The sequence below is a fragment of the Phocoena sinus genome, chromosome 16, assembly GCF_008692025.1.
Source record: "Phocoena sinus isolate mPhoSin1 chromosome 16, mPhoSin1.pri, whole genome shotgun sequence".
NCBI lineage: Eukaryota > Metazoa > Chordata > Mammalia > Artiodactyla > Phocoenidae > Phocoena > Phocoena sinus.
The window spans coordinates 54,470,941-54,494,933 of NC_045778.1; the positions used below are offsets into that span (position 1 = coordinate 54,470,941).

At 51.0% G+C, this 23,993-nt stretch overlaps 1 protein-coding gene across 1 annotated transcript in view; it reads right to left on the reverse strand.

The window, feature by feature from the left end:
- Nucleotides 1-18,514, reverse strand: part of SLIT1 (slit guidance ligand 1) — a 170,437-nt gene extending 151,923 nt beyond the window's left edge. The window contains exon 1 of the mRNA XM_032608954.1: nt 18,039-18,514. Within this exon, the coding sequence (XP_032464845.1) occupies nt 18,039-18,235 (197 nt within the window). The 5' untranslated portion in view covers nt 18,236-18,514. The remainder of the gene's footprint in view (nt 1-18,038) is intronic.
- Nucleotides 18,515-23,993: the final 5,479 nt, after the last annotated feature.

Sequence of the window (23,993 nt, forward strand, 5' to 3'; positions counted from 1 at the left end):
TTATAATATATGTCATCATTAATTATAAAAGCAAAAATATTAAACTTAAGTGGACGTCGACAGAGCCATGGTTAGTTAAATTTCAGTACATCTGTGAAACTGAATGCCATGCAGCCATTTAAAACAGTACAGATCCCTTTGTATTGACAAGGGAAGATGTCCCTGATACAGCCCCTGGGAAAAGGGTTTCAAGACAGCTTGTATGCCCCGAGCCCACTTATGTAAAAACTCACAGGCATATCAGGAGGTATATGCATAGAACCAGTTCGCTGGGGGCTGTTCGCTGCATGTGAGTGCCTGTAACCCCTGAGTGCTGGGCCTTAAGGGGACTTCAGCTTCCTTTTCATACTTTTCTGCATTGTTTGAAATTTTTTAAGAGACATCTCTATTTTTAAAGTCAACAAAATAGGCAAGTTATTGTGCTGAAAAATACGAGTAATATATATACATTATTGAATTTTTTCAATTACCTTAAGAATAAAGAAAAATCACACATTAGCTCATCACCCAGAAAGAACGCCTTGTTAATATTCTGGAATATTTTCTCTCAAGCCTGTTACCTTTGGATATAAGTTTTATCGAGCGGAGATAATATGACAAATATTTACTGAAGACTTGCTATTTGCAAAGCATTTTGCAAGGTTCTGAAGATACAAGAGTGAATGAGACATAAATGGTGTGCACGCCTTCTGCAATGTCATTCCCTGCTCGTTCTCCATTTACGATTTTGATTGGCATAAAGGATCCCTTCCGTTGGATATATCAAGTTACTGGGCATGCCCTGATTCTCTGTCACTGGAACATCTGAGCTGTTTTGGTATTGTTCGATTATAAATAATACCGCATAAAGCTTGGTGGGCATTTGGGAGGAATACGTTCCTAGAAACGGAATTAGTCAAAGGTCATGAGAAATCTTGAATTTTACAATCATTCACTCACTCCTTCTCATGGCAACCATGGTTCATCAGGCAATTGACTACAATAATTATTCAATTCACAGACGGCAAAACTGAGGCAAAGACAGATGTCAAGACTTGTCTGAACAAGGCAGGGCCCAAATGGAACTCAGGAATCCCTGAGGATGGACTTCCCATAAGGTGGGCAGGGTGGGGTGGGGAGTTCTCAGGGACTTCTGATGACATGCTCATCTACCTGCCTCTCTTCTCACCTTTGGCACCAGGCTCCACTGGACAGACTCTGGGGCACATTCCTTAGCCATCAGTGGATTCCAACCCCTCCCCCTCACTTCCTGCACCCCACTCCACCTCCACTCAAGAAAAGACCTGGGACAAGCAGGCACAGGAGGACAATGGTACAGACAGCAGAGCAAACACAGCCCCTCTCTCGGGAGGCCCTGCTGGTGGCTTCCAGGCAAGAATGTCGATGGAAGCCCAAGCCGCCCCAGCCCCCAGCCTCCCCCATCAGCTTTGGTCTGTAACCTGGAGCTAAGATAAGCGCCTCCTCTCAGGGGACAGCCCTCGAGAAGGCAGCCTGTGAAGCAGAGGCAGCTCTCATCGGGTTCGCAGGTCTGGGGCTGCAGCTTAAGGAGTCATTAGCGCCACTTAGGCTGAGAGAATGGCCTCCACGGTCCCCTCCCTCTCCCCTCAGCCGGGCAGCCCAACAGGATCGAGTTTCCAACCTCGAGGTGGCCCGGCCACCTCCCCTGGAACCCTCAGCACAGGCTGCTGGAATGAGGCGAGGAGGTCATTTTTCTCCGGTGCCTGATTCCTCCAACAGGTGCTCCTTGAGTGTCGCCATGGAGACCCCTCCCCAGCAATCTGCCTGGGAAAACCAGAGAAGCTGCTGTGACCTTCAGACCTGTGCAGCCAGAGCAGGCAAGTGGGGTGGGCCCTCTGGGGCAATTCCCAGCCTCGCTTCTCAGGAAGAAGCCAGGATCCAGAGCTACCCTGGGGTCCCTGAGGTTCTTGCCACCAGGGCCCACATCCACCACTTCTCTTTATTGGGCGCCTCTGTGTGCAGGCTCTGAGCCCAACTCCAAGCATGTTTCATCTCATCTCACCTGCACAGTAGCCTACGAGATGAGTCAAGTTCTCTCCGTCTTGCTGATGAGGAAACTGAGGCAGAGATTGGTGAAGCAATTTGCCCAGTGCCACCCAGCTCATAAGTGGTGGGGCCAGGACCAAATCCCACCCAGGCCAACGTGAATCCAGGTTCTTTCCCCTTCATCATGATGCCTCGTGTTGCTGGATTCTGTAGAGGCCACCCCTCACCCTGAGCAATCATGCCTTGGACAGAGCTGAGGAACAACTTAGACAGACATCCTGGGGCCCTATAATAAGACCGTGTGCTCTGCCCAAACAACAACATCAGGGCAGCTTCCCAGCCAGCTGAGCTTGGGCTTTAGAGCCAGACTATCCGGCTTCAAATTCCTCCTCTACGATCACTAGCTGTGTGACCCTGGGCACAAGGTTTAACTTCTCTGCGCCTCAGTTTCCCCATTTGTAAAACGAAGATAATGATAACACCCACCTCTTAGAGATGTGGTGAGGTTTAAATTACTTAACTATTTCTAAGGCACCAAGAGCAGTGCCTGGCATACATAAACGCTCTCTGTATCAATATTCCCTGCTGCAATTATTTTTACTACTACTATTGTTGCTGTTGTTTTGTTTCCCTCAAGGACCACAGCACCACTAGAAGGGTGGTGCCCCAGGCTCAGCTCAGGCTGGTGCTGGGCTGGCTGTGCCATGCTGAGCAGGGAGGAGCTGGCTGCTCCTGCCCTGCAGGCCCCAGGATGCTGAGGCCCAGGGAAGATGCCCTGAGACGGTTCTCTCTCTTCCAAAAGTGATGGCTCTGCATCCATCCTTCTCCCCAGGAGGAAATACACTCCAGTGGCAAATGGCCCTGACTCCCATCCGTTCCTATGTGGTCCTAACCTGAAAGAAAAAACCTCGGTGGTGAAAGATTTGGGAGAAAATCCTCTGAAGCAAAATTACTGAGGAAAAAACAAAAACACACCAGGATTTCTCGAATCCTCTCGGGAAACAAGAATCTGATCCCCAGCATCTGGGTGTTTGTGATAAACCGAGAGAAACCACTGGATTTCCTAAAGCTGTAGGAACAAACACCCTGGGCCCCTCTTGAGGTGCTCTGGGGGCTGCACGCCCTTCACAAGCATTTCTCATGGTTGGGTGGGAAGGCAACCGCTCCTGGTGCTGGTTCCTCCCCAAGGGCCCAAACCTGCAATGGTGATGGGGAGGCTCAGCTGCCCTCTAAATTCCCTTCCTGCCAGGTCTCCAAAAAATAAACACGCACGCTCTGACTGTGAATGAGACTGGCCTCCGGGCTGGGGAACTGTATTCTTCAGCGCTGTCCTTTGAAATCTTACCCTGGCCAAATCCACAGCACTCCGTGTCTGCAAAGTCAGACAGCAGAACCAAGGGAATGAAGAATGTCCCTACCCAGCTGCCGCCCAACAGAGGTAGAGGGGCCCACACCCCAACCTGCAGGCGAACTGGCTGCATGGAGCACCCAGAGCCACCTAACCGCTCCCCACCTTCCGCTCCCCACCTTCCCTCTGGCTCCCCTCCAATCTGTTCTCCAGGCCACAGCCAGAGTGATCTTTTCAAGATGCACATCTGATCATGTCACTCCCCACTTAAGCCCTTCAATGAACCCCCACCACTCTTGGAATCAAGAGAAAACTCTCCTTAACACCGACCACAAACCCCATGTGGCCTGCCCCACTCTCCCTGTTCTGATTTGCTCCCTCTGGTGGCAGGGCCTTTGAACTTGCCATTCCCTCTGCCTGCACTGCTCCCTCCTTCCACTTTGCCTAACTCACTCCAACTTTTCCTTCCAATTAGTCCAACCTCCCTATCACAGGCCCACAGGGCACTCTAACCCTCTCCTCTGCAGCACAAATCAGGGGCAATTTTATATGGATTTGGGACCTTCCTTGACTGGTATCTCTACCCCTCCCCATGTATAAGCTCCTTGAGGACACGGACTGTGCCAGTTTTTTCTCATTATTTTATCTCCAGGGCCTAACGTAGTACATGGCACCTGTTACCTGATAGATGTTTTAGTAAGTATTTCTTGAATGCAAGAATAAATTTGCATTCAAACTGACATATTCTAAATAGCACTGGGTTGGGTGAGTTTTCCATGTTTCCCTGCTCCCTGACTCAAAAAAAAAAAAACCCACACTCATTAAGAAATGCTCTCCCCAAATGGACATCAGCCAAGGAAAGCTTCACACAGAGAGGACACTGCTGTTTTACCAACAACCATTCCATAGCCCACAGGTTAAAAGACTGATTTTTCCTCAGTTCCCTTGTTAGGAAAATACCAGCCCCCAGGGCTTCAGCCACCCTGCTCCTCCACTTTCAACAACCAGCTCTTCTGCCTCAGGGCCTTTGCCAGTGCTGGCTGGGCTCTGATCCAGAGCCCACAGAGTAACCCACAGCTGGCTTACTCCCAACATCCTTCAGGCCTCAGTTTAAATGTCCCCTCCTCTAAACCACCCTCCCCACAGGTGTTCACTCAGCTCGTCCTCCAGAGCTGGCATTTTGATTTGTGCATTTAATATGAGGTCCTTTGGGGACTTCCCTGGTGGCGCAGTGGTTAAGAATCCGCCTGCCAATGCAGGGCACACGGGTTTGAGCTCTGGTCCAGGAAGATCCCACATGTCCCAGAGCAACTAAGCCCGTGCTCCCCAAAATGGGAAATCCATGCACCACCACAAAGAGTAGCCCCCGCTCACCACAACTAGAGGAAGCCCATGGGCAGCAACGAAGACCCAACGCAGACAAAAATTAATAAATAAATTTTTATTTTTAATTACAAAATAAAAAAAAAAAAATTACAAAATAAAAATGTATATATGACTGGCCTTAAAGGCCAGTCTCCCCTGCCAGGCTGTGAGAGGCAGAGGCCACATCTGTAAGCCAGCACCTGTGGGGGTGCCTGGCACACAGCAGTTGCTCACTAAATGTAAGCTGAACTATCCTGCCCACGGAGCCTGGCTGCTGCCAGCACATCACAGCCGAGGCCGGCGCATCCTCCCATCAGCCCCAAGCCTTCCTCAAGCCTCAGTGGGTCATGATCCAGAGGCTCCTCCACCCCCTCAGCAGAGCCCACAGGCCTGGCACCAACCCCAGGGCCGGGGTCACCCTCCACCACGTGATGAATCAAGAAGTCCCAGGGATGAGTAGTCAGGGGCCTCACACCACAGCAGATTTCCTACGGATCCTGCTCTGCCCAGGCTCCTGGCTCCCATCTTGTTTCCTTGGCTTGAGTACTAGCAATATCTATACTATCACAGCCAAGCCAGCTCATTTAAGCCTCATAATACCACCTGGTTCAAAGGTTTGCTATCAGTCTTGATTTTCAGATGAGGAAACTGAGGCATAAAGAATTTAAGTAACCAGCTCAAGTTCAGCCAGCTGGTAAGTAGGTTGAAAAGGCGTAGAGCTCAGTAGTGTTAAGTACATTCACATTGTTGTATGACAGATCTCCAGAACTTTTTCATTCTGCAAAACTGAAACTCTGTACCTGTTAAACAGTAACTTCCCATTCCTCTCTCCCAAATCCCCTGGTAACCACCATTCTACTTTCTGTCTCTACGAATTTGACTACTCTGGGTACCTCAGATAAGGGGACTGGCTTATTTTGCAATGTCCTCAAGGTTCATCCATGGTGTAGCATGTGTCAGAATTTCCTTCCTTTTTAAGGCGGAATAATATTCCATTGCATGTCTACAAGTTTCGTTTATCCATTCATCCATCAGTGGACACTTGGGTTGCTTCCACCCTTTAGCTATCGTGAATAATCCAGCTATGAACATGAGTATACAAATACCTTTGAGACGCTGCTTTCAATTCTTTTGGGTATATACCCAGAAGTGAACTTGCTGGATCATATGCTAATTCTATGTTTAACTTTTTGAGGAACCTTCATACTGTTTTCCACAGCAGTCGCACCGTTTTACATTCCCAGAAACAACACACAATGGTTCCAATTTCTCCACATCCTCGCCACCATTTGTCATTTCCCAGTTTTTTTATAGTAGCCATCCTAATGGGTGGGAGGCGATCAGAGCCCAGCTCTTAACCCCAACTCCATGGTGCATTCTGTTCTGAGGCACAAACTGCACCTCCGTTCCTTCACTACTGAGGCCTGGCCTTGCTATTGCCAATACCATTCTCAGGTCTGGGGCCCACCCCAAAACCACATCCCTACAGACAGGCCCCACTCCCTGGTGGCCACCAGGCCTCCATGCCCATTGCCTGCCAGCCCCCTCTCCACTCACTGCCCACCCCAGGCCCCTGAGAGGCCACCCAGCAGCTAACTCCCTGGTCCTGACCTCAACCTGCAACACCACCTCCTCACATCCCCCAACTCTGCTCACCACCCCCCACCCCTAGGCTGGACACCCCTCCCTGTGCCAGCCTGCAACTTGGGTCCACACTGTAAACACATGCAGGAAGGAATCAATCTTGGCCAATTTCCCTTTATGTCCTAGTGCTAAGCCCCGACAGAGGTTTTGTAGGTGTTAAATGAATGTCTGATGAATGAATGAATGAAGCCAAGCCTTATTAAGATGTGTGGAGTGGTAGTCAAATTTAAAAATTAAACACAGGGCTTCCCTGGTGGCACAGTGCTTAAGAATCCACCTGCCAGTGCAGGGGACATGGGTTCGAGCTCTGGTCCGGGAAGAACCCACATGCCACGGAACAACTAAGCCCCTGTGCCACAACTACTGAGCCTGCGCTCTAGAGCCCGCAAGCCGCAACTACTGAAGCCCGCGTGCCTAGAGCCCGTGCTCCACAACAAGAGAAGCCACCACAATGAGAAGCCCGCGCACTGCAACGAAGAGTAGCCCCCGCTCGCCGCAGCTAGAGAAAGCCCGCGTGCAGCAACGAAGACCCAACACAGCCAAAAATAATAAATAAATAAAATAAATAAATTTATTTAAAAAAAAAATTTAAACAGAAACACATCTCAAAGCCTCGAGACTCAGAGCATCACTTACCAGCTGACTGTTTAAGCCAGGGCAGACGATTCCACCTCTCTTATCGTCTCCTCATCTACAAAGCAGGGGTAAGTGCAGTAGACTCTTATCCCCCTTATCTGGGGGTTCCACCGCCACAGATTCAACCAACCATAGATCGAAAATATTCCACACACAAAAAACAAATTCCAGAAAGTTCCAAAAAGCAAAACTTGAATTTGCCCTGCTCTGGCAACTATTTGCATATCATTTACACTGTATTTACAACTATTTATGTAGTATTTACCTCTTATTAGGTATTATAAGTAATCTAGAGATTATTTAAAGTATAGGAGAGGATGTGAGTAGGTTATACGCAAATAGTACGCCATTTTATATAAGGGACTTGAGCATCGGGAATTTTGGAACCTTATTTGGTGCTGGGTGGGTGGATCTCCAGGAACCAGTCCCTCAGGGACCTGTAATGCCTTCCTCCCAGGACCGTTATGAGGAGTGAAAGAGTGGACGTGGGTAAAGCACCTGGCTCGGAGCCTGGGCACAAAGTAAGGGCTCTGAATGGTGACCACCAACACCATCACAACTCCCTCCTCGATGCTCTCCATCTCTGCTCTTTGACCTGTCATAGGTCCTCCCCTCCCCAACCCACCCAGAGCTCTGGCTCCTCTTTTCCACAGTCGCCTCCCACCCCCTCTCCCCCGAGTGGGACTCCAGTCCACCTGGCCCTCTGCAAACAATCTCTGAGCGGCTCCCCTTGGAGCTCCCGTGCTTGTTCTCTCCTCCCGCAAACTTCCTCACCACCTACTCGCTCCCGACCATCTGCTTCCGCCTTCCACTTCTCCCAGGAAACCGTTCTGCCCAGCTTTGCCAGTGACCCCCCAGTCGCAGTTCCAGAAGCGTTCCTTGGCCCTCATCCTCAGACAGACTGGCTGCTCTCCACACTGTTAACCCTCCCCCCACCATCTCCAGACGCCTTCTTTGGCTTTAGCAGTAACTGCATCGCCCAGGTTGGAATCCACAAACGTCGGGCCAAGCCTCCCCTGTGAACAGGAGCTCCTCCTGCCCCTCCCCCAGCTGCTGCCTGGTGGCCCTCCCTTCCTGCTGCCCTCTGAATGTGGGTGGAAGCCAAAGGCAGTCCTCCTGCGTCTTCAAAGGACGTACTTTCTTCACCAGGAGACCCCAGCACCAAGCAGTGTTCCTCGGATTCTGTCCTGGGCACCTCCCACAACTGAATCACCTGAATGGCCTTTGCCAAAGACCTGCTGCCTCAGCTACTCTGGAATGGGCCTGGGGATCTGCATTTTATACCAGCTTCCCGGGAGATTTTTATTCCCCGTGACGTCTCTGTCTCACTGCCCTCGTGGGTCCCATTACTTCCCCAGGACACCCTCCCAACTGTCTCTCCAGCCTGAACACTCAACAGAGTGACCATCCCCTATTCCTGCCTCTAGGGTCATTTTTTCACATGGCTGTTTATTGGTAATTCAAACAAAAGAGGCAGAAGCTAACTTCATGGCTTCTCTCCAGGATCAGTCACCCTCCCAACTTTACTCTGCAAAATCATCCTCCCAGCCTCGGGCCGTAGGGTCCCCTGTGACGTTCCCATTTGCTCTGACGTTCCCATTTGCTATTTCTGCACCCTCTGCCTCCGTCCAGGCTTGCTTCCTCTCATGCCTTGGCCTCTGCTGTACCCTCCAAACTCTGTGAGGACTGTAACAGTTGCCTGCTGCTGTTATAACACATTACCACATACTTAGTGGCTTAAAACAACACAAATTATCTTACAGTTCTGGAGATCGGAAGTCTGAAATCAGTCTTGCTAGGTTAAAGTCAAGACATTCCCAGGGCTGCATTCCTTTCTGGAGGCTCTAGGGGAGGATCCATCTCCTTGCCTCTTTCATCCAGAGGCCGCCTGCATTCTGTGGCTCATGGCCCCTTCTTGGCATCACTCCAATCTCTTGCTTCTGTCGTCATATTTCTCCTACTACTGACTCTGACCCTCCTGCCTCTCTGTCTCTAGGGACCCTTGTGATTATGTTGAGCCCACCCATATAATCCAAAATCATATCCCATCTCAAGATCCTTAACTTAATCACATCTGCGAAGTCCCTTTGGCCCTGTAAGGTAACATATTCATAAGTTCCAGGGATTAGGATGTGGACATCTTTGAGGACCATTATTCAGCCTATCACAATGATCATATTTTCTAAAGCAAGGATCAGAATCATGAAATGTCTTACCACAGGTTTAAAAAAAAAAAAAACTCATTGAACACACATTTTTTTTGAGCACCTACTATGTACGAGGCGATGGAAACATAAAGATACATGAGACACAGTCCCTGCCCTCAGGAAACTCAAAACCCAATGTACCCATCCAACAAACCACCTTCTTAAAAAGAAATAAGATTTTTTTCCCTACAGAAGAATTCCAATTAATAAATGTAGAACCAATGAGGGAAATAGAAAAGAAAAATTGGATAATAATGGTTGCAGGCAAGATCCGTTAATGGATGCTAAAATTAGTAGGTGAGAATTTGAGGGCAAAAAGGATATTACATACTCTCAAAGTATCTCCCCCCGCAAATATTTATTAATTGCAAATGGAAAGATAACATTATAGTGGAGAAACCTGGCAGACACCATCTTTTTTTTTTTTTGCAGTATGCAGGCCTCTCACTGTTGTGGCCTCTCCCGTTGCGGAGCACAGGCTCCGGACACGCAGGCTCAACGGCCATGGCTCACGGGCCCAGCCACTCCACAGCATGTGGGATCTTCCCAGACCGGGGCGCGAACCCATGTCCCCTGCATCGGCAGGCGGACTCTCAACCACTGAGCCACCAGGGAAGCCCTGGCAGACACCATCTTAACCAAGAGATCAAGGTTAACATCATCAGCAATGACACATATCAATGTCATCTACCCTCTGATAGGATGCTCTGGGAAGGGCACATCACCTCCGTGGCATTCTTGCCAAAAATGCATAACCTCAATCCAATCATGAAAAAACACCAGAGAAACACAAACCGAAGAGCAGTCTACAAAATAACTAGCCAGCACTTTTTACAAATGTCAAGGTCACAAAGAACAAGGAAAGACTAAGGAACTGTCACAGGCTGAAGAAGACTAAGGAGAAATGACAATTAAATGCAATGTGGGATCCTGGATTGGGTCCTGTAATAGAAAAAGGACATTGGTGGAAGAAAACTAGTGAAATACAAATGAAGTCTATAGCTTAGCTAACAGTATTGTACCAATGTTTATTTCTAGGTTTTGATCATCGTGCTATGATTAAGAAAGATGTTAACATTAGGGGAAGCTGGGTGAAGGGTGTATGGGAATTCTCTCTGTACTATTTTGGCAACTTTTCTGTAAGTCTAAAATTGTTTTAAAATAAAAGTTTTTTTAAATTTTTTTTAAGAACAAAAATACAGCAGTGATAGAAAAACTGCTGTCAGAAATCACAGTCACCATAACCAACTGGTCTCCCCACCACCAACCAGTTGGTCTCTCCCTCCATTTATTGTCCATACCAAAGCCAGGAAACAGAATATATTAAAACACCATTTTGCACTTGTTACTCTCCACTCAAAACCCCTGGAGGCAAGTGCTTAAAGGGTCTTGTCAATGGGACACGGGAGCACCTTGAAGGGGTCCCACTGGTCAAATGTGGGACACTCTGAACATCAAAATAATGTAGTAACATTATTACAAATTATAACCCAATGAATAAAATAATAATCCACAAGTCCATGCTGTTACAAACAATCTTTCTTACAGTAGAATACCAACTAATAAATAGAGAAGACATGGTGGAGTTACAAATTTCTCATCAGTGGAACCAAAACTAGTGAATGAGAGTTTGATGAGCAGGATACTTACATGGCCTGGAAGTATCTCCGTGCAAGTCAATTATTAATAACAAAGGGGAAAATAGTAACTTTTCAGCAGAGAAGCCTGGCTGACACCAAATTACCAAGTAATCAGAGCTAAAATCACCAATATTGGGACAAACTGACATCTCGTGTCTTCTGACGTGACCCACTGAGAAGGGCACAACGTTGCTCATTTAGCAATCCTGCCAAAAATGCATAACCTGAACGCAATCATGAGAAAAAAGCAGATGAAGCCAAATTGAGGGACATTCTACAAAATAACTGGCCAGTATTCTTCAAAAATGTTAAGGTCAAGAAGAACAAAGAAAGGCTAAGGAACTGGTCCAAATTAACAGAGAATAAAGAGCCATGACAAGTAGATGCCACGTATGATCCTGGACAGAACTCTGAACCTGAACAAAACAATAGCTACAAAAGGCATTACTGGCACAATTCATGAAATTCTAAAATGAACCACGGAGTAGATAATAGTATTGTATCGACATTAAATTTTCTGATTTTCATAGCCTTATTGTCCTTAGAAAAATACACACCGAAGCTTTTAGAGGAAAAAAGTTATGCCTCCAATCTATTCTTAAATGGTTCAAGGAAAAAAGGTGTGTGTGCGTATAATATATGATAAAGCAAAGGGGGAAAAATATAAACAATTGAGTCTGGATAAGGGATATACTTTTGTTGCAACTTTTCTGTAAGTTTGAAATTATAACAAAATTTAAAATTACAGTGAACACAAGGAATCTTTTTGGGTGATGAAAATATTCTAAAATTGAACTGTGGTGATGTTTGCACAACTAGATTTGTTAAACATCACTGAATAGTAAAAAAAAAATTAATATAAAAGTTTACACACACACACACACACACACACACACACACACACACACACCCTCGGATGGCTCCCCATTCCCCAGCCACATGGCCTGAACCTACCCGTTACTTTAATCTCCTCTCTCAGAACTCACCAGCACAAACGTTCACCCCACCAGCTGGATCTCCTTCCCAAACATACGGCACTCACTTCTGGATGCCCCCAGATTCCCTTGCCCTGGCTTCACTGCTCACTCACCTAATTCCTGCCCAACCTTCAAGGCCCAGTTCAAATCCCACCTCCCCATCACTGTAGGGATACATCTCCTCCTCCATGTCTCACTCCCATCTCCTCATCTCTAACATTGATGGAGTACTTTCTACGTGCCAACGTTATTCTAACCACGCTACATGGACAATTTCATTTGAACTCACAGCCCTACAAGGTAAATGCTACGTTGCTCCCATTTTACAGATGAGAAAATTGAGTCACTCATGAGTCAGCCAAGATCTCTCAGGTGGTAGTTGATGAAGGCGGGATTCAAACAGGGCCATTCTCACAGCAAAGGCTGTGCTGGTTGCCACCCTGCTCTACGTCCCCACGGGCATCCTTACACATTTGTTCTTTCGCAGACAGACCTTTCTCCCCACCAGGCCGCAAGCTCCCAGAGGAGCGAGTCCATACCCTGGACCTCTGCAGACACTTCGCACACGGCAGGTGCCCCACAGCTGTTTGTCCACGGCAGGCTGGAATCCAGAGAGAAGGGGAAGGAGTCTCGAGCTCAAAAAACGGAGCCAATTCTCCACCCCGAGCACAGCCCAGCTCCCTGGCTACTGCCCAAGGCCCGGCCGTCATCTGCTCTGGGTAATAAGTATTTGTATGGCGATAATTACAGCATTTGGGAAGAAAATCCCATTAAGCAAGAGCCCTGCCGAGCTGCTAATGCCGGCACAGAACTGAGACAGCAGCTCCGCCAAGCTCCCGTCTGCTCCCAATAACGCGGGGGCTGCCTGTCCCCGCCGCCCTTCAGCCGGCCCCCAAAGAGCACAGCCGCCCCTGCTGGCAGCCGCGGGCAGCTTGGGCCACCGCAGCCAGCCCCCTGCCCCCGAGAGGGGGCACCGCGAAAGGGGCAGCTCGGTCTCCGTGTGCCCCAAGGATCCCTGGGGATCCAGAGCGCCCAGTGGCTGCCTGATGAAGGAAGAGAGAGCAGGGCCGTGCTGGGATCCGGTCTTGAGTGGCACCCAAGTTCCTTTCACAGCCCTGCAATTCTCTGTCACCTTAATAACAATAATAATACTACCATTTACTGGGCACTTGCTGTGTGCCAGGCCCAGTACAAAGTGCTTCTCCCAGCATCACCACATTTAATCCTTAGGACCGCCCTCTGAAGCAGGTCCTGTCATCATCCCCATTTTATGGGCAAGGAAATGGGGGCCTGAGAAGTCACACTTTCCTCCAGAGCACTTATCCCAGTTTGCAGTTACGTGATTCTCCTCCTATTGTGTCATTCATCTCCATCTCTCCTGCTGGACCAAAACTCGGAGAGAGAGGCGCGGTTTCCGTTTCTGTCCGGGACTATTCATTCGGCACCATGCAGACCTTCAAGAGACAGCTATCTGTTGAATGAGTGAATTAAACCCCATACCTTGCCCAAGGTCCCCCCAGCTGCTGAATGGCAGAGAGGGGCTAAAAAGCCAAGCAGTCTGGCTCCAGAGCCATCCACCCTGCAGAGACTCCCCGCATGACACTGACCCGCGCCTTGTCTCCAAACCCTAAGGGACGCGGGACAGTCCAGGGAAGGAGCATTCTGAGAGCCAGACCCCAGCTTGCAGTCCGGCCAACACTCAAATGCTTGCCCCCCACCGCCCTCTCTCCTGCCCCACCTGAACCCTCAAGCCTTTAGCCTGAGCTTCTCAAATAGTAAAACTAAGAGTCACAAAGCATTTTCACACACATAGAATGAGTGAATCCTGGCAAAAACCCTATGAGGTAGGGTATCACTCTCCCCGGAGGCAGAACACCCACCATGTGCCAAACACGCCTGCAGGCCCTCTACATGCACGCACTCACTTAGTCCTCACCATCAACCTGCAACTGTCATCCCCTTTTACAGATGGGGAAACTGGGTCTCAGGTCACATGGAGTGGCAGCACCGGGCCGTACCACCAGTCACTCAGAGCCCAGCAATAAGCCCAGTGCACCTGCTACTAGAGACACGAGCTTCACCAGGAGGCAACTCCCCCTGCACCACGTGCGTCTCTACTGCCGGAGCCCATCGAGTCCTGCTCAGAGAGCCCAGGCCGGCCAGGCCCCGGTGGCAGACGTGGCTTCTGTCTGGCCCTCTGACCCCTCTCACTACAGCCACCATCCAATCAATGTTTGGAATTCCAACCAGGCTCCCAGACAATCAGCCTGGGGGTGCCTTGGGCAGCCTTCCTTGGTCGAAACCACCCACCCGCATTGAACAGGGCCTCCAGACTCAGGGCTAAGCTGGGAGAAGGCATGGGCTTCCCAGGCCTCAGCAGCGGGCAGGGAGCTAGGGCAGTGGACAAACTGGCCAGGAGGCAAGTGGACATACCGAGGAAGGCAGGAGTGTAGGCCCCCATGGCCCAAAGAGCAGGAGAAAGTGCTGGACCTGGAGGCAAACAGAAGCCAGCAGGCCTCCCAGGGCCCTCTCTCCATCCTCAGGCCTCTCTCCTCTCTGCATCCTGCACCCACAAGGGGCATCCGCGGCAAGTCTGGAATACAAGTGTCCAGGGTGGAGGGGAGAAGTGGTGTCCACACACACTGCACTCTCTCATCACACTCTCCTAAATACTTTTTTAAATTAGAAAAAAAAAACCCAACTGAAAGGTCCTTGAGTGGAAGAAAAAACGATAGTGGCCATGGCTGGGCCCCTCTGAGTCTGGGCCCTGCAAAGAGACAAGCCCCCAGGCCTCCTCTACCACACTCCCAACCCTGCACTGGACTTCAGTTGTTCCACTGCAGTGAATTACTCAGCATCCCTTCCCCACCCGCCCAACAGCCCCACAGTCCCTCTGGCTGAACCAATTTCCTCAACAGCTCTGGAGCCTGCACAGCCTCTTCCCAGAAGGCCCTGCAGCAAACCAGTGACAATTTCTTCCCACTTGGGGAGACGGGCTGGACCCGGAGTTATGGAATATATGATCATAAAGTTGCTGGGCCTCACAGGCTGCCGGAGAAACTGCCCAGAAGACAAAAGGCGAACGAATGCACAGCTGCGGTCTATAAAAATTTCACAGCCTCGGAAGAAGCCACTGTTTCAGGCTCTGATACTGCACGACACCCATATTGATTAGACAGAGCATATGCCACAGTTATTTTGAGCCTGCTCAAGGCCTCTTTTCAGGATGTTCTTTTCCTCTTCAAACGGCTCTTTCACGGCCTGCCTGTTGAAAAGGCAGGCTCCCTCTGCTTTCTCCAGCCTTTCCCAATCCAAGAAGTTTCGCACACAGCAAAGGTCAGACCTGATGACTTACCCCTGGATCTGAACCCTGAAGTCTCTAAAGGAAAAATCCAGATAGAGAAAGGCCTTCCTGACCCTTCCCAACCTTCCCAGTCTCAAATCCCATCACATTCCACTCCACAGCATGTTTCAGACCCAGGGCAAAGCTGGTCCATTCTCCCAGCAGGCCGGCCACACTCCCATCTTCAAACTTTTTGCTCCTGCATGCCCTGTCTGGGCTGCCTGCCCTCTCTACTTGGCAAAATCCGACCCAACCACTGTTGAGTCCCAAAGTACCTTCATAAAATGGTCCATCCTCTGGAAGCTCCTTCACCCCAGAAAAGGGCTTCTAATCCCAAAGCTTCCTCCCCACAGCCCCATTACACTGCCAGAGCTTACAGTTAGGTGCACCTGCCCGGTCCTCTCAACTGTACATCCCTTCAGGGCAGGGACTTGCTCACTCCCAGCTGGAGCCTCAGCACCCAGGGCATTTACGGGCTCCACAAACACTTGCTGAATTAAGTAACAAGACTCTTCTCCTGATCCTATTATAACATTGGCTCTCAGCAAGCATCATAATGTACCAAGAACTTCCCATACATTACCTTCAGTCCTCACAAGAACCAGAGACCTTACGTATCAGCAGCCTCATTTTCCTGATAGAAAGCAACTAAGGCTCAGAGAAGTTAAGTCACTTGCCCAAGGTCACACAGCAAATAACTGACTTTATACCAGGAAATTTCACTTCCATCTCACTCTGATTGCAAAAGAGCTAGAGTTCATCAAAGTCAAAACAGATACTACCCTCAAAACTAAAGGTGGAGAGAGAGCAAGAAATGAAATGATTTCAAAATTCAGATCCAAAAGCAAAGGAGAGGGGCTAAAATTCTCAGACCTAGGCTGCTACCAGGGTAACAGCTGCAGGAGAAATGCCCCGAGGACAAGGCAAAGGAACAGAGATGAGGTCCAGAGGGAACATGGAGGGTGACCCTGCAGTCTCAGGGGTCCTTTAGACAGATTTCTGACCCTCCGTCCCTCTCCAGGGCCACACAGGATCCCCAAGGAATCTCTGTTTGTTCCAACTTCTCCCCATGCAGTGCCACAACACACACACACACACACACACACACACACACACACACACACACACACACACACTGATTCCCATCTAGATTGCAAATTTTCCGAAACCTCCCAGGGAATTTTTCAGTCTCAGCCAAGAAGAGTCTGGGGCAAACGTGCTAATTGCTGACCTTGGTACGGAGTTTGATCCAGGAGACAGTTCTTCCCAGGGCCAGATTTCTGCCTCTGACCAGTTGAGAGTCATGAAAATACGCTCAAAAGTTCTCAAAATCTGTACGCCTTTCCTGAGAGCCACTGCAGGGACCCAGGAGTGTGAGAAGAAGGAGAAGGCAGATTTCAAAGGGGCCAGCAGCCTCCTCCGAAGTCCAGCTCAAAAATCCCCCAAGGCAGCCACCTCCGCAAGCGGCACAAAGGCCCTTCATGAGGGACTTCCCAAGCGGCGCAGTGGTTAAGAATCCGCCTGCCAATGCAGGGGACACGGGTTCAAGCCCTGGTCCGGGAAGATCCCACGTGCCACAGAGCAACTGAGCCCATGAGCCACAACTACTGAGCCTGCGCTCTAGAGCCTGTGAGCCACAACTAGCGAAGCCCATGGGCCTAGAGCCCATGCTCCGCAACAAGAGAAGCCACCACCATGAGACGCCCTGCACCACAACAAGAGTAGCCCCCGCTCGCCGTAACTAGAGAAAGCCCACACGAAGCAACGAAGACCCAACGCAGCCAAAAAATAAATTAATAAATAATAAAAAATTTTGAATAAAAAAATAAAAGGCCCTGCATGAGACCAAAAATCTGCACACACAACCCATGTACACGGGCTCTCCCAGGCTCACACTGCTGAGGTGACACCACAGAGACCAGGAATTCATGCAGATACACATTCTGCAAGAGAATCTGGGAAAACAAATTATATATGTCTATAAACACACACACATGCTAATCCCACCCCCCCACACACACACACACACACACATTCTACAAAATTTGGTGAGTCTAGAAAGGGCCAAGTTTTCTCAAGAATTTAGAAGTGAGTGACAACAGCGTAAGAGAAATGATGGTTTTTATGACTTATCATGGTCAATATCTTTAACCTCGTATCTCCCACTCCAAGCTCCCGACCTCTCAGCATTATTTACGGGCTCCTTGTCCAGGTCATAATCTACCCCTCTCTGTGTGCTGAATGTAACATACCCCAAGGCTCAAACCCAAATCCCTCAGGTCCACTGTCTGCCTGGGTTGGGGATGGCTGGATGTGTAGTAGGGGACAAATGCCTCACATCTGGAAGGAAAAAATTCTAAGACTCTGAGGCAAACAATGGGGAGAAAGGGGGAGACTAGGACCTTCAACTCCATCCCATCCTGCTGCCCATCACCAGCCTACAAGCCCTCAGAGCTCAAATGCACACCTCCCACTCAGAACACAGCCCAAGCCCCATGTGCCCAAACGGAGACATGGTGCCTGCTGAGTGTGAGCTTCCCTCCTGGGTGCCAGGAAGGCTTTCTGGCACCAATTCCCAGACACCCTGGAGAAATAAAGTGCTGGCGCAGTGGGAAGGCCTGCCGTGCTGAGCGCAGGATGCAGGTGTGAGGATGGGAGCTGGCAGCCCCGCGAGGGCCCTCTGAATCCCAAGAAAGGGAAACATTGGCGCTCCTGGCTCCTGGCTCGGGAAGGACCCTGGCAAGCACTGACTCATTTATTGGCTGCAGAGCCCAGGCCCCTACGGTCCTGCCCCCACCTTTAGCCCTGAATTGCATCGGGGTGGGAGGGCAACCTCGAGGCTCCCCGCGGGCTGCGGATGAGGGCCATACTCACAGGCGCTCCGTGTTCCGTGGAATGTTCTTGGGGACGGCCTGCAGCCCCGTGCCGTGGCAGTCCACAGTGGTGCCAGTGCAGGTGCAGAGGGCGGGGCACGCCGTGGCGCCCAGGCGCCACGCGGCTGCCCACAGCAGCAGCCAGAGCTCGGGCCGGACAAGCCCCGCCGAGGGCCCCCTCCAGGTCGTCAGCGTCATGGTGCCCGCACCGCGTCCCGCTTGCTTGCCAGACGGCAGGAGCCGCTTACCATCCCCGTCCGGGGTGGCCTCCAGGTGCAGTCCCGGGGCAGAGCCACCGAAGAGACCGCGGGTTTGTACGCTGCGCCTTTGAGGGCTGGGTGGCACCTTGCTCCTCCAAGCGACGGCGCCTGTGCGCGGACGAAGGGAGGGCGCCTCGGGCGGAGGGCGCTCGGCTCCTCTCCGGTTTCTCGCGGGCTGCGTCTCCCTCCCTCTCTCCAGCTCCCAACTGACTACTGCGAGGAGGAAAATGGGCAGGCCCCGCGTGCGCGCACACACACACACACACACACTCACACTCACACCCGCACGCTCGCTCCCACCCAGCAGTCATCCATCAAACGAAACGCACACAACCAGAGCCAGACTCCTCCTCCCCTCCCCGCCCCCGCGTCCCGACGACCACTCGGCTGCCGCTGCTAGCAGCTTACACTTTCAAAGGTGGAACCTCCGAGAGCGGGCAGAGGCTGCGGGGGGAAGGGGAGCACACAGTTGGACCCGTCAGGTCGCGACCCTCTCCAGCTCTCTCTACACACACACACACACACACACACGCACACACACAGAGCGAGGATGCGCACACTTAGACGCACGCACCCCGGCTCCCGCAGTCCCAGCTGCTGGTCCAGAGAGGGGGGAGGGGATCTTATTTTGCTGCCTGGACCCCTTCCCCAGGCCACAGATACGCTCTCCCCGACGGCTGAAACGGTTCTAGGGCCCCACCAGACTTGCTTTTTCAATTCTTGGTGAAAGGAAGCCCCGAGCCCCAGGTGACCTCTCCAAGCCACCTACTTCACTTAGCCTGGGACCTTGAGGGTGGAACAAGAGCACTGGGCGGAGGGGGCTGGGGAGTGGGCGGTGCACCAAAGCCCTCGGCCCAGCAAGCCTCCTCCCTTCCCTCAACGCAGTCTCTGACAAGATGGCAGCAAGCCCACTTCTCCAAGGGGAGTGCGGAAGTTGACTCCCCCCAGAGTGATAGTGACCCTGATTTGAACAGTTGCACAGCCGGGAGATGTTATTTCTGCCCATCGGGCTACCCTGGCTTCCCAGAATATCAGTGGGGTTTGGAAATTCAGCAGATACCCTAGTGTGCTCACACCAGGGTTCCTCCATTTGTGACAGGTGAAAACAGATGAAAACGAATATTCAGTCCTGTCATGAAAGGACCACTGAGAAGACCAGGAAAGGGCTTGAAGAGAAGCACCACAGGCCACCCACATCAGACCCTGGGCTTTCACAGTCCTCTAGGCAGGCACTTTGCTCACTGTAAGACCGATATGGTCATGGGTGTGAACAGGAAATCCAGGTGGAGAGAGGATTGACCTCAACCCAAAAAAGATAAGGACCTCTGCCAAATCAAGGAGAGCTGTGGTTTGTTGGTACCATAGGACCCATACATTGTTTGTCCATCAGTTGGGGCCCCTGTCACGGTTGCTTAGAGCCCAGCAAGAAGAGTAGTTGAACAGGTCAAGAAGCACTTCGAAGTCAGAAAGAGAAAAACAAATACCGTATGCTAACGCATATATGGAAACTAAAAAAGCAGTACTGATGAGCCTAGTGGCAGGGCAGGAATAAAGACGCAGATGTAGAGAACAGACTTGAGGACACGGAGAGGGGGAAGGGTAAGCTGGGATGAAGTGAGAGAGTAGCATGGACATATACACACTACCAAATGTGAAATGGATGGCTAGTGGAAGCTGCTGCATAGCACAGGGAGATCAGCTCGATCTTTTCTTTGTGACGACCTAGAGGGGTGGGATAGGGAGGGTGGGAGGGAAGCTCAAGAGGGAGGGGATATGGGGATATATGTATACATACGGCTCTTCACTTTGTTGTACAGTAGAAACTGACACAACATTGTGAAGCAATTATACTCCAATAAAGATGTGAAAAATATAAAATAAAAACTTTTGGGAAGATGGAAAAAAAAAAAAAAGAAGCACTTCCCCTCACAGGTGGTGGCTACCTGGGTTTCTCCTTGGGAAAAAAACCAGAAGGAAAAGGTGGCTGGTCCAGGAGGTGCCAGGGGTAAGCACAGCACACTACAGTCTGTCAGAGCTGGTGATGTGGTACTGAAAGACCCCACAAGATTAAAGCTTCCTCACCCACCAGGTACCAAAAGCCTCAGGGGTTTTCTTCATTTTTCTTTTCCATCTTGATGAAAAATTTGCAGTGTCTCTACTGTCATAAACAGATAGAACCGGGGCCAGTACGTCATAACTAATGTGGCTGATTTTATGGGCTTCTGACAGTTCTTTTGAAAGTTTTCACAGTTTTATCTATGACCTCTAACTAGGGCCATGGGTCCTGGAGCACCAATTCAATGACAGTTCAGGGGGAGGGGGCTTTCTCAGGAGTCCCTGTGCGGTGTGATCTTAGGGAACCCTTCTACAAGTCAAGCCAGGGCTGCCTGCCGTCTACAAGGGCCTCCTCTCCCCTCTCCTTCACGAATTCCTTCTGCCCCGCCACTCCACAGGGCGCTCAGCCCCTTTCCTCTCCCTGGTCCTCCCCAGCTGCCTCAGGCGGAGTTAAGTCCCTGAGCCTGCTGCTCTGTTTATCCCCTCTTAGCTGGAGCTCTGTTTACACATGTGGCTCCTTCCCTGACCCTCCTCCTGGGGCAAAGCCTTCCCCCACTCCCCACCCCTCACGGCTTCCTCATCTCCTCACTTTGGCACTTAACCCAGCACCTGGCATTTAATAGGCCTGTCACAGCCAGCACTCAGACCGTTGAAGGCATCTGGTCTCCAACCTTCGGCTCCAGCGGTGCCTCCCTGGCCCCATGACCTCAGAGGGCTCCTCGGAAGCCAGGACCCATGTGGGGAGGATGAGAGTGTTGATTAATGGGCAACATGCCCTGGGGGCTTCAGACTGGCAGGGTGGAGGAGAAGCAAGAGGGGTGGGGGGGAGGGGGCCGGGCTGGAAGATTAGCTCTACCAGTGACTCCGGAGAGCCAGCCGCTGCCCTAGAAGCTTCCAGACTAGGATGGACAGTGAGTCCCAAGCAGGCCTTGAGCCAAATTGTCACCGCCTGGCAAGGCCTGGCCTTTCCTTTAAAGGGGAGAAGGAAGGAGGGCTCCTCAGAGCCAGGACAAAGACTCCCCCTGCCAGCCCATCATGGGAGGCCCTGCCCCAGCAGCCGGGCAGCTCCCCAACTTGGCTCCCGTCCCCAGTTCCTCCACCCCAGAACCTGGCCGGCTCCCCGACTGGGGAAGCAGATCACCATGAATGAACGCAGCTCATTAACGTTCCCAGCACATTTCCTCCTTAAACAGCCACCTGACCAGCAACACCCCTGCCATCCCACCCCCCTTGCTTTTTCAGCTTCCTCTCGCATGCCCCTCCCTCTGTTGGATCTCCCTACCCCCTGCCTACAGCCGGGCCACCTGCTCCCTCTGCACGGGTGGGGAAGAGGCAGGCCTGTCACACTGCTTCTGCCAGGAAGGCCCCTCCAAGCCCCGCTCTGCCCACTGGCCACCAGCAGGGCGACCCCCCAGGGGAAACTTGGGGCTCCAAGCCAGGGGTGTGAGCCCCCTCTGCATCCCCTCAGCGTCACATGCTCAGGACTTGAGGAGCCCCTCCTGCCTGTGACTCAGGGAGAAAATGCCCTCCTTCCAGCCTTCTGTACCACCAGCCCCTCTGGAGCGCAAGAAGGTGGAGAGCCTGCGTGAGGCTCACCTTGGTTTGGATTTCCAAACTACACAAGGCAAGAATGAGACAGAATGCCTGCTATTTGAGCATTCATTGAACACCATTTATTGACTATCTATGTACTATGTACATTGTACTGGGACTCAGCAATTCAACAGGGAATACGAATGGCCCCACAGTGAGCTGACGGTCCAGCAGGGGAACAGAAAGAAAACCCCACTCAGCATGATAAGTTTGGTAACGGGGAATGCGGAAGTGCAGAGAAGCCAGAGTGTAGGACACGGGGTAAGGCTGGAAGACTCCCTGGAAGAAGAGGCAGTTGAGCTTAGTTTTGAAGGATAAATTGGCATTGGCGGGCAACAAAGAGGAAGAAAGGCCTTCTGGCCAAAGAGAACTGCGAGAGGTAAGGCACACAAACAGCAGCAGCATCTCAGTGGCTGAGTTGCAGCAAGTTCTGTAAGGCTGGTGCACGGCAGGGGGTTCAGGTGGGGAGTGATGGCAAGAGGTCAGAGAGCTGATGCGGGCACATCCCAGAGGCCCTGGTGCAGCCATTCTCTGGTTTATTGGGCTTTCAGAATCTCCTGGCCTGTCCCTGTGCCCAAGCACAGGCCTATATATGTGTGTGCTTGGAATGCACTATCCCTCAAATGAGAGACAGTGGCTTCCAGGGAGGGGACTGGGTAGTGGTGGGGGGATAGTTTCAGTACATGTCATTGTTGTTGTTGTTTTCCTACTGTTTGGATTTGTTTACCTGTGTAGTATGACCTAACCCCCCATTACCACCTATACATTGTTTTAATCCCCGGGGATGCTTATTATAAACGCCTATTCCTAGGGGCCACCCAAGCCTTTAATCAGCATCTTCACTGTTAGCAAGCTGGAGGGTGAGGCAGTATGATGCTGACGCAGGTGGTTCCAGAAACCATGCTCTAAGAATCAAGGCCTAGTGTGCTGAGTTAATGAGTTTGCACTTGGACCTGAAAACTCTGGGGAGCCATTGAAGGAAGGGGCCTGGCAGGAACAAAAGGTCTGAGGCTTGCCTGCCTCCCTCCTCCTCTCCAGCTTCCACACGCTTTTAGTGAGGATGAGACACATCAAAGAGGAAGATAGCCACAGGGGAATGGACAGGGACGACTGGAGCCAGGTGACACTGGTTACACTAGCTTCAATCGCAAGATGCCAGAGCTGGAAAGAGATTAATAAATGATCAAATCCAAACACCACTGACCAGCTGGTGGCCCAGAGGCAACCAGCCTAACCTCACAAAGGAGTTGCAGGGGTGAGCCGTGAATGAGGCTGGATCTTGCTCTGCTAGGCCCACACCTGGGTAGAACCCAGCATCCACTCCATCCTGGGCTCTCCTCCTGACCCTGTCACTCTCACAGGGACTGAGGAAGCAGGAGTCCCTGGAAGGTCATAGCAGCAGAACTCAGGATATTTTAGCTTTCATCTCTAACCCCCTTGATGTACTCAAGTTTGAAGGAGGCTGGACCACTTCAGGCTGTCAATGACAAAGCCTGAAGCTGGGACACACTCCTAGACTTAAGATCAGTGGCCTTTATAGAAGCCACCATATGCATCCAGGACAGCTCTGGCAGATGAGAAGCACCGGGGGCAAGAGAGAAGCAAAGCGGGGAGGGGAAGAGGGAAGAGGAGAGAAAAGGGGGAGCAGGGTGAGAGTCCGTGCAGACAGCAGTTTGCTCACTCACTCATCAAACATTGATCGCTCGCCAACTGTGAGCCAGGCTTCGGGAATATAAGAGATTTTCGCTTGGGGTTCATCGGGCTTCTTGTATCTGGTTCATAGTTTTTATCAAATGTGAAAAGTTTTTAGCCATTGTTTCTTCAAAAGTTTTTATATTCCCCTCCTCTCTTTTCTCTCCTTTGGGGACCCCACTGACACACATATTAGGCCACTTGAGGTTGTCCAATAGCTCACTGATGCTATGGTCATTTTTTTTTCTTTTTTGTTTTTTGCGTTACGCGGGCCTCTCACTGCCGTGGCCTCTCCCGCTGCAGATCACAGGCTCCAAACGCGCAGGCTCAGCGGCCATGGCTCACGGGCCCAGCCG